This window comes from Cyprinus carpio, chromosome B3 (assembly GCF_018340385.1).
Source record: "Cyprinus carpio isolate SPL01 chromosome B3, ASM1834038v1, whole genome shotgun sequence".
NCBI lineage: Eukaryota > Metazoa > Chordata > Actinopteri > Cypriniformes > Cyprinidae > Cyprinus > Cyprinus carpio.
The window spans coordinates 26,770,999-26,782,697 of record NC_056599.1 but is presented as its reverse complement, the minus strand read 5'-3'; the positions used below and the strand labels follow the sequence as shown (position 1 = coordinate 26,782,697).

The following is an 11,699-nucleotide window of genomic DNA, read 5'->3' as shown; positions in this document are numbered from 1 at the left end:
CATTGTTAGGCTTCAAAAACAAAACAAATCCATCAGAGAGCAGGAACATAAGGCCAAATCAACAGTTTAATACATTCTCAGAAAAAAAGAACCGGGGAGCTCAGAAACATAAAAAGGCCTGGAAGTCCGCGGAGGACAACAGTGATCGGAGGATCCTCTACATGGTAAAGAAAACCCTTTCACAACATCCAACCAAGAGAAGAACACTCTCCAGGAGGTAAGCATGTCACTGTCAAAGTCTACGATCAAGAGAAGACTTCACCACAGCAAATACAGAGGGTTCACCACAAGGTGCAAATAAGGCCAGATTAGACTTTGCCAAAAAACATCTACAAAAGCCATACCTCTTCTGGAAAAGCATTCTTTGGATGGATGAAATTTTAAGAAAGTATGGAGAAGGCTTGGAACAGCTCATGATCCAAAGCATACAACATCATCTGTGAAATATGGTGGAGCAGTGTGATGGCATGAGCATGGCTTCCAGTGGCACTGGGTTACTGGTGTTTAGTGATGACGTGACAGAGGACCGAAGCAGCCGGATGAATTCTGAAGTGTATAGGGATATATCTGCCCAGATTCAAATGCAGCAAAGTTTAATGGGCGGTTCTTCATAGTAACAATGGACGATGACCAAAAATATACAGCAAAAGCAACCCAGGAATTTTTGAAGGTAAAAAAGTTGAAAATTCTGAAATGGCCAAGTCAATCTCCTGATTTCAACCCGACTGAGCATGCACTTCACTTGCTGAAGACAAAACTAAAGGGAGAGAGCCCCCCAAACAATCAACAACTGAAGTCAGCTGCAGTAAAGGCCTGGCAAAGCATCACAAAGGAGGAAACCAATCCTTTGTTAATTCCAAAATTTCCACACTTAACTCAATCCATTCCTTCAAAAGAATCCCAAAAAAAATTTAAAAATGATGATAGTTTGATATTTCATAAATAAAATGTTCATTAAATAAATTAACATTTTTATTTATGATTACAATTAATTGTCCAATTACATTTGAGCCCCTTTATATATGCTGTGTATAAAAATGGTTGTAATTCCTAATGTTACATTTTTGTTCAACCCCTTGAACTAAAGCTTAAAGTCTGCACTTCAATCACATCTTGATTGTAGTAGTGTATAAAGGCCAATGCACAAAAACTGTGTCAGTGTCCCAGTACTCCCGGAGCGGACTGTACATGTCCATTGTGTAATGAAGGTAGATATTAACTGTGTACAGATATTTATTTCAGGACATGGGTATTTTTCATAAATGTCACAAAATTTTATAGGGACAATTGCCATGTGATTTAATTGTTCTAAATTTATCCAGGTTATTAATTGCACAGTAAAAAAAAAAAAAAAATCAGGCCTTACATAACCTTATGTTTGTTAGTTTTTTTTTTTGTTGTTGTTGTTTTTTGACGTAGCATTTGTTTAACAGATTTTGTTGTTAGGTTACAATTTACATGTACGTTTCTTGGACAATATTGGTGGCAATTAATTTATTTGATAGTTTTTGTACATTTCTTTATTATTTAGTTCTTTATTTTTTAGCAAAGATTTAGTGACCAATACTGATCTTATCTAGGGGATATCTTTGACAACTAGCCCCAGCCCCTCACCTGGAAAAAAAAAATATACAGTCATAAATGGACGGAATTGCATATGGCAACACTACTGCATAATATCGCTGTTCAACAGATTTTCAAACTTCGTTGCCTTAACCACAGTTAAAGAAACAAAACAAAATCCTGATTATTACAGTCACTTCTGGGTATTGCAGCAGCAGGCTCAGAACATACACAAAACACACACCTGTATACACACCCATTATATACACATCAGGCCTGAGTGACTAACCTGGGAAAGCATCACCTGTGTTGAGTGCTTACAGGTGGGGGTATAGCTCAGTGGTAGAGCATTTGACTGCAGATCAAGAGGTCCCCGGTTCAAATCCGGGTGCCCCCTGTTTTTTTCCCGAACACTTACAAATGAACAAAAACCAGTAGAGAGTTTTCAAATAGACTTTGCTGATCACATAGGCCAGACGTATGAAACCTGCCATGAATATTAACTAGCAATAACACACAGGCAGGACCACAAACACACACAGATCTGGATCCATTCATGGCTGCATGAAGCGTTTTATTTCTCGCCTTTTTTTTTTTTTTTAGATTTTACTTAAAAAGTTGTGAAACTCAAACCAACTGTTTGTTGTTGTTTAGGCCAACAAGAACAATAGTAAGAAGACAATGAAAGTATGTGAATATTGCACAGAATCAAACCCAGGACAAACTGCTTTCCAAAAAGAAAACAGGCACAGACTAACTCACTGAGCTTCATACAGTTCTGAATTACGCACAACTTAATCTGATGAAAGTGTCATGAAATCAAAATGTCTACTGTTTTTGGAGAGGATTGCATGTAGTTGTGTACTTAGCCACTAGGCGTCGCCCCAAACAAAGGTGAAACAGATCAGAGAACACTGATTATCAAGAATCTGGTGGAAGGTCTGAAATCTGAATATTATAAGAGGAATAATAGACACTTTGTGACATGTCCACTTAAACGTAGGCTACTTTAAATATTTTTTTTTTTAGCAAGAGCTATTGGTGTGGCCATACCAGAGCAAGCAGAATATTGCAGTCATTGGCTATTTTCGTTGCTGAGGACAATGCAGACTACAGCTCAGTAATAATCTATTTATCTTTATAGAGGTTTTTGTAAACTTAAAGGCTGGAATACGCCGTACATCATAAAAGACTGAGGTCGGATCAAACTATCAGACTTCAAGTTGTTCTGAACACAACAAACTCAGACAGAAACACGCGCCTCCTTGCTAAGAGACTTTTCAGACGGTTTTGAACCAGCACTAACATATATTAAAGGGGTCATATGATGCGATTTACATTTTTCCTTTCTCTTTGAAGTGTTACAAGCTCTTGGTAAATAAAGAAGATCTGTAAAGTTGCAAAGACTAAAGTCTCAAACTCAAAGAGATATTCTTTATAAAAGTTAACACTCGTCCACACCCCCCTGAAACGACTCGTTCTAACACGCCCCCACATCTCTACGTCAGTATGTGGGAAGATTTGCATAACACCGCCCAGATGTTCACGCAAAGAAAGAAGGCATACCTTTTATTCTTGTTGTAGTATTGTTGTTCCCGCTGTTACCATGTCGTACAGACGCTGTGTGTTTCACTGTGAAAGCGAAACTACTTTGTTTGGCTTTCCCAAAGAGGATATCTGCTTCGTCATGCCTGAAGCTGATCCGTGCTGGTCGCTAAGGAAATACATCAACTTAAGTTTGCACTGTGGATCGCCGGATCGGCTTTCACCGGGGGTCATCACATGCTCCTGGTCCCATGGTTGCCACAAGAGGACTGTATGCTCCTTCATTGAATCCACCGGCCGCGCCGTTCACTCAAGCCAGCCTCCGCTCACTCTAGGCCTCTATTTACAACACTGATCCAGAACAGTTTAACCCAAATATTCAGATGTGTCCAGTGCATTTTATGGAGGACTGTTTCCTGATCCTGGGAGACTAGACTACAATGCCGGCTGTTCTAAATCACAGACTGTAAGTACGTTTTTTATATTTAAAGAATTTGCCACTGACAATTCAAACGTTTAGAGCAGTGTAGGGTAGCGCTTGCTGTTTGTCATTTCTCCGATCACAAATGCATAGTTTTATGTTTATGCAGCGCGATGAAACGCAATGCGTAAAAAGACAGTATAAGTCATTATAATCAGTAATTATGTCCCCACTGGATGCAACAAATGCCTCGTTTACAATGGGTTTTAATGTTTTTGTCTAGTCGCTCTGGCCTGGCCGGACAGGGAATCACAATATAGTAAGGGGCTTAAAATTTCCGTCACACACTTGAGGCATTCGGCCAATCACAACGCACTGGATAGCTGACCAATCAGACCACACCTTGCTTTTCAGAGAGATGAGCTTTGTAAAAATTGGCGCATTTCAGAAGGCGGGGAATAGACGAGAAACAATAATGTACAATATGTGGAAAATAATATGTTTTGTTAACCTTAAACCACATAAACACATTTCTTTAAACCAAATACTGTTCTTTTTAGCAACATATCTTAACATTAAACATATCTTTTTAAACTCCTCATGACCACCTTTACTAGAATGTATCAAGATTACTTGTAGAATTTATATTAGATAATCTGTTAAGAGAATAGATTTTTCTCTATATACTTATATTACAGTGTTTTGGAAAGTTTGCTGCTTCAGTATTTGTTGATTATTTTTCCACGTTTCTATGGTATACTGAAAAAAATGATAAGCATATAAGTTTTAAAAGCTTTTATTAGAAAAAAAAAATTATATAGTCAATATTTACAGTGTTGACCCTTGTTGTTCATAACCTCTGCAATTCACTCTGGCATGCTGGATATCAGCTTGTGGGCCAAATCCTGACTGATGAGGATCCATTCTTGCCTTATTAGTTCTCAGAGTTGATCACAATTTGTGGGCTTCTGCTTGTCCTCTTGCCTTTTGAGGACTGACCACAGGTTTTCTATGGGATTGACATCCAGGGAGTTGCCTGGCCACGGATCCCAAATTTCAATGCAATGATCTTCAAGCCACTTCTATATCACTCTTGCTTTGTGACATGGTACCCCATCATGCTGGAAAATGCACGGATCACCAAACTGCTCATGGATCGTTGGAAGAAGTCGCTCTTGCAGGACGTTTTGATACCATTATTTATGGCAGTGTTTTTGGGCAGAATTGTTGAAAAGCAACCCCACACATAGATGGTCTCAGGATGCTTCACTGTTGGCACGTCACAAGAATCATGGTAGCATTCACCTTTTCTTCTCCAAACAATCGATTTTCCAGATGTCCCAAACAGACGGAAGGGAGCTTCATCAGAGGAAATAACTTTGCACCAGTCTTCTGCTGTCCAATCCTTGTACTTCCTGCAGAACTTCAGTCCTTGATGACTTTCTTGGAGAGAAGTGGCTTCTTTGCTGCCCTTCTTGACACCAGGCTGTTGTTAAAGTCTTGTCCTCACTGTGTGTGCAGATGCTCTCACACCAACCTGCTTACATTCCTGAGCAAGCTCTGCACTGCTGGAGACACAATTCTGTAGCTGACTCCTCAGGAGGAGACCGTCCTGGCGCTTGCTGGACACTCTGGGACGTCCTGAAGACTTCTTCACTGCAAACGAACCTCCCTCCTTGTAGTTCTTGATGATCCGGTAAATGGTTCTTTCAGGTGTAATATTCTTTGTAGCAATTTCCTTGCATGTGAGGCCATTTTGATGCAAATAGCATTCTTGTTTATTTGGAGGTAAACATTGTTAACAAGAACACAAAGACTGGAAGCGCTTCTTCCCTCCTTTTATAGCAATCAGTCTGCTCTTACAATGACTACACCTGACTAGTACTCATTCACACTTTCACATGTGCTGCTGATATGATTAGTCAGTTAATGTTAGCTGGTCATTTTGTGTCAGGATAAAAAAACTGTGAAATTTATTTTTTATGTGAAAAGTTCATTTTTTGGCCAATTAAGCTTTTAGCAATTATTTAAAATGCATCTGATCACTCTACACAATAATCTTGAAACAATGTGAATGAACGCCACAACAGCTCAAGCTGCAAACTTTGCAAAAAACTAAATTTATGTCACTGCCAAAACTTTTGTCCATGACTGTACAACTGTGACATGTTGTAGCTATTGGTTCTAAATGTGCATGTGGTTGTTTCTTCATAACAAATGCTATATTGAATAATTTAAAGTCATTTTTGGCCTGGTAATGATTAATAGGCCACTCTTATTATAACAAATGCTAAAGTTAAGGACTATGGTACATGGCCTTCAGATATTCCAAAAGATGGCATAGATTAAATCATTAGGAGCCTGATGAACTGTTAAGAAGTTAGAAATAAACAATATCAATAAAAGGAAATGTACCACAATATGAAAGTAATGTAATCTGATTACTTTTGGACCCCTTTTAGTTACATATGTAAATAAAGTCAAAAAAGCAATATCTAAGTACTTTTATTTAACTATGACTTTAAAGTTAAAACTAATAAAAACTATTTGAAACTATTAAAAATCCTGCCTACCTTTACCTGTCTATTAAAAATCCTGTCTGTTTCATAATTTAGTTATTACAGCCCGTATATATATATTTATATAAAAGGCTATGCAGACATCTAGTATATATACAGTTTATATATATTTTTTTTTATGTTATTTATATATATATATATATATATATATATATTTTTTTTTTCTTTTTTTTAACATGTACAAGTACAAATAAAATAAGGTTTATCCACAAGTACATAATAATATTATATATTATATATATAATATATAAATATATATATATATATATATATACACACACACATATTAGTCTATTTTAAAACAAGCCTACATGTCGAAATATATGTGAAATGCTATGATCTTCATTTCATTGACTGATCCGGGGTGTCGGGACTCTCGTGTTAATTTCTACATTTTCCAGCTCATTTTCCGCTAGAAAACTTACACACAACTGCCGTCATGCACACCACGGAATTTTAAACCACTAACAAACACTGTATTTTAGCTAACACGATTTCCATGCTGGTCCTACGTTACCTGCACATGTTCAAGTTGGTTTAGGAGGCTTTGTTAAAGCAAAAAACAAAATAAACAAAGAACCAGGAACAAAACAAAATAACTGAATTTCCCGGACATGAAAACGCTTTGAGGAGAATAACTGAAGACAGGTGTTATTTGCGCACGCACCAGCAAGTGGCTCACGTGATTCAACATCAGTGTCAACATAACCATGAACTATGATGAAGCAGCGCGAAATATAGCGTTATTATGTCGAAATACACATTTATTTCATTTTAAATGAATTTCTTCCAGCTGCTTTGATAAAATAATTCACAGTTGTATTTTTTTTTTCACTCAACCATTTTAATATTGCTTTCCACTCTGTAGCAGGGTGGCCAGATCTTTACAGGCCAAGAAGCACCTCCTTTCCAGAGTGCAGTAACACAGCACTGAACTAGAAGAGTTTTATCCCTGGAAACCTGTATTAATCTATCTGAATGTAAGGAAAATGTATAAAACAAACTCAGACTGTCATACACACCTTTAAATACATTGTTATAGACGAACCATTAGGGGGCTGACCTCTATGAGCTGTTATTGTGTGTGGGGGTATAGCTCAGTGGTTTGACATCAGACCAAGAGACCCCTGGTTCAGATTTGAGTGCCCCCTATGTGAGTTCTTCTTTATAGTAATCAGACCACACGGTTAGATGCAAGAAACCAATGTGAATACGTATATAACTAATCACAAATCTGAACAATAATATAATATAATTTAATGACCTTAAATTTCACCTACCAGTAACACACTTCCCAAACACACCCTAACTGACTACATAAGCTATCATTTCATTATTTAGCATTTATTTAATGACTCAGCAGAAGGAGAAAGCATTACTTATTTGCTCATATTAATGTATACTAATACATAGGAAACTGTATTTTGACTTTCGTGCCATTCTAAAACTGAGAAAATCTCTTGTGCTCCTGTAAAGATTTACTAAATTTAGCACATCACCTATAAAGGAGTGCAAATTAGATCTCACCTTTGTGAGGCGTAAAAAAAGCTATTCAGAAACCTAGATAGTTAGGGACAGATTGTCCAGTGACAATGATACATACCTTAATGCATAATCAAATTAAGAATGCACACAACATGCATAGCAAATAGGTCTATTCTTGGCTTTAATGCATTTGCATATGGATCTATAAAAGGAGGGGACAGATTATCATCTGAATGATCAATGTAAATTGAGCTGTAGTCAGCTTCTGTTTGATCTGATAATCATCAATTGTCTTTCTCTCGCTTGGTCTGCATCTCTATTTTACCTACTCAACAGTCATATACATTTTGAACCCAGGCTAAGTATATTTGTCAGACACAAAGGCATGTTTTAGTAGATTTTTATTTGTACAAAACTCTTTTTGTACAAAATTATATAAGAAACATACTATGAATATCCAATATACTTTCAAAAATAAAATACCTGAATACTTCCATTCTGCATGCACACATCTCTAGAACATACACAAATCAATTCCCTTTAAATACTTCAAGTAATGCTTGTTCAATAGCTTAGTGGCTCATCATGAATCAGTACAGGCATGTGACCCATCACCCCACCCCTTTGAGAGGGATGCCTGTAGACAATAACTCCACGTGAGAAGCGGAGCCGTCAGCACAGCCGGAGGTGAATACAGTGGTGACAACACATCATGATCAGGTCAGATCATTGCAAAAGTCAGTAATGTAAACATGTGGACCTCTAGAACGGAGTCACATAATGTACAAACACAAACGTTTATACACACACACACACACACACACACACACACACACATTCTCTCTCTCTCTCTCTCACACACACAGAGAGTCTCCAGGCTCGTTCTGGTATCCAGAGTAAGTGGATGAAGCATGTTCCCATTTGAAGATTACTCAGACAGAGGCACTGAGAGCTGGATGAAAGTCTTAAGTAGGCCTGGTCTCTCTTTCAGCAGTTCCAGAGGTTTAAGAAGCACCGTTGCTGGACTAATTCGCCACAACACGGGAGCGCATCCAATCTAGACTGGCTGGTAAGCTGTAGAGGGAAGAGAAAAAAAGGAGGGTGCACATTACATACATAGGCTTTCACTCATATCAGGCACTTGGAAACATTTTAAACAAGCAAAACACTCAGGTAAACATACACACTCCTAGAAAACACACACATACCCTTCTCCAGTGAGTGCGCAGCAGGCCTGGACATGCCAGGAGCGGGCGTTGAGTGAGCCGAGAGTCAGACTCCGAGAGATCTCTGCAGCTGACATGCTGTTCTTCATGTCCTGCTTATTCGCCAAAACCAGCACGGATGCGTTCTGCAGATCCTGTGTGGACACACGAGGAGGAGAAGCAATAAAATAAAAACTGTCAACATTAAAGAATAATGTTCAAAACACTTAAGACTAGGGCTAGTCTCACTTGGGCTGGTCTAACCCAACCCTAAAAGCCTGATTCAATCATTTGTTTGCATATTTAAAAAGTACACAAAGTCCCTAGATGACATTTTAATCACATGTTTAAAAATAAAAAATAAAATATGTTATATTTTAAAATATAAAATAAAAATAAAAAAAAAACAAAACATTACTTCTTCAACAATCATGAACAATCACAATTGTAAAATATTGTACTATCAAATAGGCTATGGTTTCTCTTGATATGGATTATGGTTTCTCTGACTGGAAACAATGCCTTTTTAAGTAGAGATATTATTTTGAATCAGGGAGATTATTGTTAATTAAAACTACTGAAAACATTTTTATTTTATGGAAAAACTAAATGAAAATTATAAATGTTGCTTTGGCAACTAACTGAAACCAGTTTAAGTTGAAGCACTAAAATGCTTACATAACTGTAAATAAAGTAGCTACAGCTAAAACTGAAATAAAGATAAATTTACCCTAAATAATAATAATGATAAAAAAGGAGGAAAACATTTTATAAAAAAAAAAAAAACAAAAAACAAAATCACAAACAAAATTACTAAAAATGAAACCATTAGAACTTAGAAATATAAGAAACAATTTAAAATATTGATTAAAAAAAAAAAAACTAGTTACACTGTTTTGAACATACTCAAAGTCTAAATAAATAAAATCAGGTAAAAGAATTAAACATTTTTATTAAACCCAGACCCTGATACCACACATTCAAAGTGCATGAAATATTCATAACAACTGTCTCATGAAGCAGCTGAATGCAAACTAACCTCATGTGCAAGCATGCGATGAAGCTCCTCTTTAGATACAGTCAGGCGTTCTCGATCAGTGCTGTCAACCACCAGGATGACAATCTGTTACATTTAGAGAGGCAGGTTATACATTTTATAAAGACTACAATGTTGATAACAATGTACTGTAAATGCCTCCAAGCAGTACAATCATGCCTTGTCAATGTGAATGACACACACCTCTGTATTACAGTAATACGAGTTCCAGGTAGCTCTGAGACTCTCCTGACCACCAATGTCCCAGACGAGGAAGCGTGTTTTCTTTACAGCAATTTCCTCTACGTTGCTGCCAATTGTGGGAGAAGTCTGCACGGCTTCTTTAGTTAAACTGGAAAGAACACAGTGTACAAGGTTCAAAAGCTGAGTGGAAACAGGCAACATGTAATTACAGACTGACAAAAGTCATGTGCTTCTCCTGTTTATGCTTTCAGAAAGAAAAACACTTACAACTGGTAGAGGATGGTGGTCTTCCCGGCATTGTCCAAACCGACAATAATTACTTTGTGTTCTAAAGAGAGAGAGAGAGAGAGAGAAAATAAAAGAGACATTTTAATCTGACTTTGTTTAATCTATTCTGTATGACAGTGTCAACTAAAAACATCGACCTGATTAACAGACACACGATGCATATCTAAGAACACAGTGTCCAGTGTTTGGGTTTAACAAAGTTCAGAAAAGTTGAGTAAATTGGTCCAGAATACCGATAAGTACGATCTTTGAACCTCAATGGCATGTACAATCTTATCTGACATGTGTACAGACAGAATGCAGACTTGCATAAACATATGTATGTGTCAATGACATGTTATTAGGGCCACTTAAATGGGCTTTTAACATTCAAAACCTGGGTCAGTGTTAACCCTGGGTAGTCTTGTTTCACATTTCATCCTGTACTTTGCTAAGGTTGAAAAAAACTGTACATTTATAAACATTCTGGATTAACTTTCTGATTTGGCTATTTATGAGGTCAGTAGCATTGAATGGACTAAAAGTACAAATATGAACTTATCAGTACAGAATGTTACCCGGTTAATGTTCATGTGACTGGAAACAAGTAAACCATCTTGACTACAATTATAATAACAAGAACACTTTGAAATCATATTAAATGTTGCTAAAATACAAAATCAGAATAATAAAAACATGCTTTTTAAACTGGCTTACCTCTGTCTCCGAACACAGTCATCAGTTTGGCGAACAGAAGCCCCATCCCCGAAGGCAGTGAGTCTGTAAGGCCGGTTTTGTTCGTCGATCACACCGAGTTTTTTAATTCGCCGATCGCTGGAGGGAATCTGTTCTGCTGGTTCCTTTGATTCTTTAAATCTGGGCTGTAAATACTTTACTACGTTAAAACAATGATCCAACGATCGATAGTAATCCCCTTTAGCTTGTTGCTCTGTATTCTCAAACAGATCGTTAAGATGCCGGATCTCAAGGAGGGTCTTTTCCTGAGTGTCTGTCCGGAGTACGGAGTCTCGTCGTGTTTTTCGTGGGTGTCTTCACTCCGCGCATTTAAACGACGAGCGATGACGCAGAGGCCGCGTCACACGTTTCAGGGGTAGACTAAACGACAAACCCTCATTGGACGTCCACGGCGATGACGCAGTTTTCCGTACCGTTCCTTTCATTCGTATTTGGAACGGGGCGGGGCGTTCTTCGACAGTGTGGCGTTTTGTTTTCGCATTAGAGGGGAATTTGAGAGGAAGTTTAATAGAACGCTAATCAGAAAGTAAAAGAGAACCCAAGGAATTCCCTGGACTGTCTGTAAATTAGTTTCTGTTACACGATCTTCTGTCTGATACTGCCTTATATAACTGACTCAAATCAATATCCTTACTTGA

General features: G+C 37.5%; 1 protein-coding gene and 1 non-coding gene across 2 annotated transcripts; one reads left to right on the top strand and one right to left on the bottom strand.

Moving 5' to 3' along the window:
• The first annotated feature begins 1,888 nt into the window (after positions 1 to 1,888).
• trnac-gca lies at positions 1,889 to 1,960 on the top strand. Its single transcript has one exon. It is a non-coding gene; the product is annotated as a tRNA-Cys (tRNA).
• Positions 1,961 to 7,977: 6,017 nt separating this feature from the next.
• On the bottom strand, positions 7,978 to 11,376 carry LOC109059519 (ADP-ribosylation factor-like protein 5B). Its single transcript, XM_019076716.2, has 6 exons — positions 11,023 to 11,376; positions 10,306 to 10,366; positions 10,039 to 10,186; positions 9,838 to 9,921; positions 8,802 to 8,953; positions 7,978 to 8,667 (listed from the first exon to the last, which is right to left on the bottom strand). Exons 1-6 carry the CDS (start codon positions 11,066 to 11,068, stop codon positions 8,619 to 8,621), a joined length of 540 nt encoding a protein of 179 aa, XP_018932261.1. The 5' UTR covers positions 11,069 to 11,376; the 3' UTR covers positions 7,978 to 8,618.
• Positions 11,377 to 11,699: the final 323 nt, after the last annotated feature.

Bases quoted from the DNA above. Each gene is read 5' to 3' on its own strand.
- LOC109059519 (XM_019076716.2), bottom strand. From the start codon at position 11,068: ATGGGGCTTCTGTTCGCCAAACTGATGACTGTGTTCGGAGACAGAG. The intron at 10,367-11,022 runs GTAAGCCAGTTT...CTCTCTCTTTAG, and splicing joins GACTGTGTTCGGAGACAGAG to AACACAAAGTAATTATTGTC. The intron at 8,954-9,837 runs GTTAGTTTGCAT...GTGTCCACACAG, and splicing joins ATCGCATGCTTGCACATGAG to GATCTGCAGAACGCATCCGT.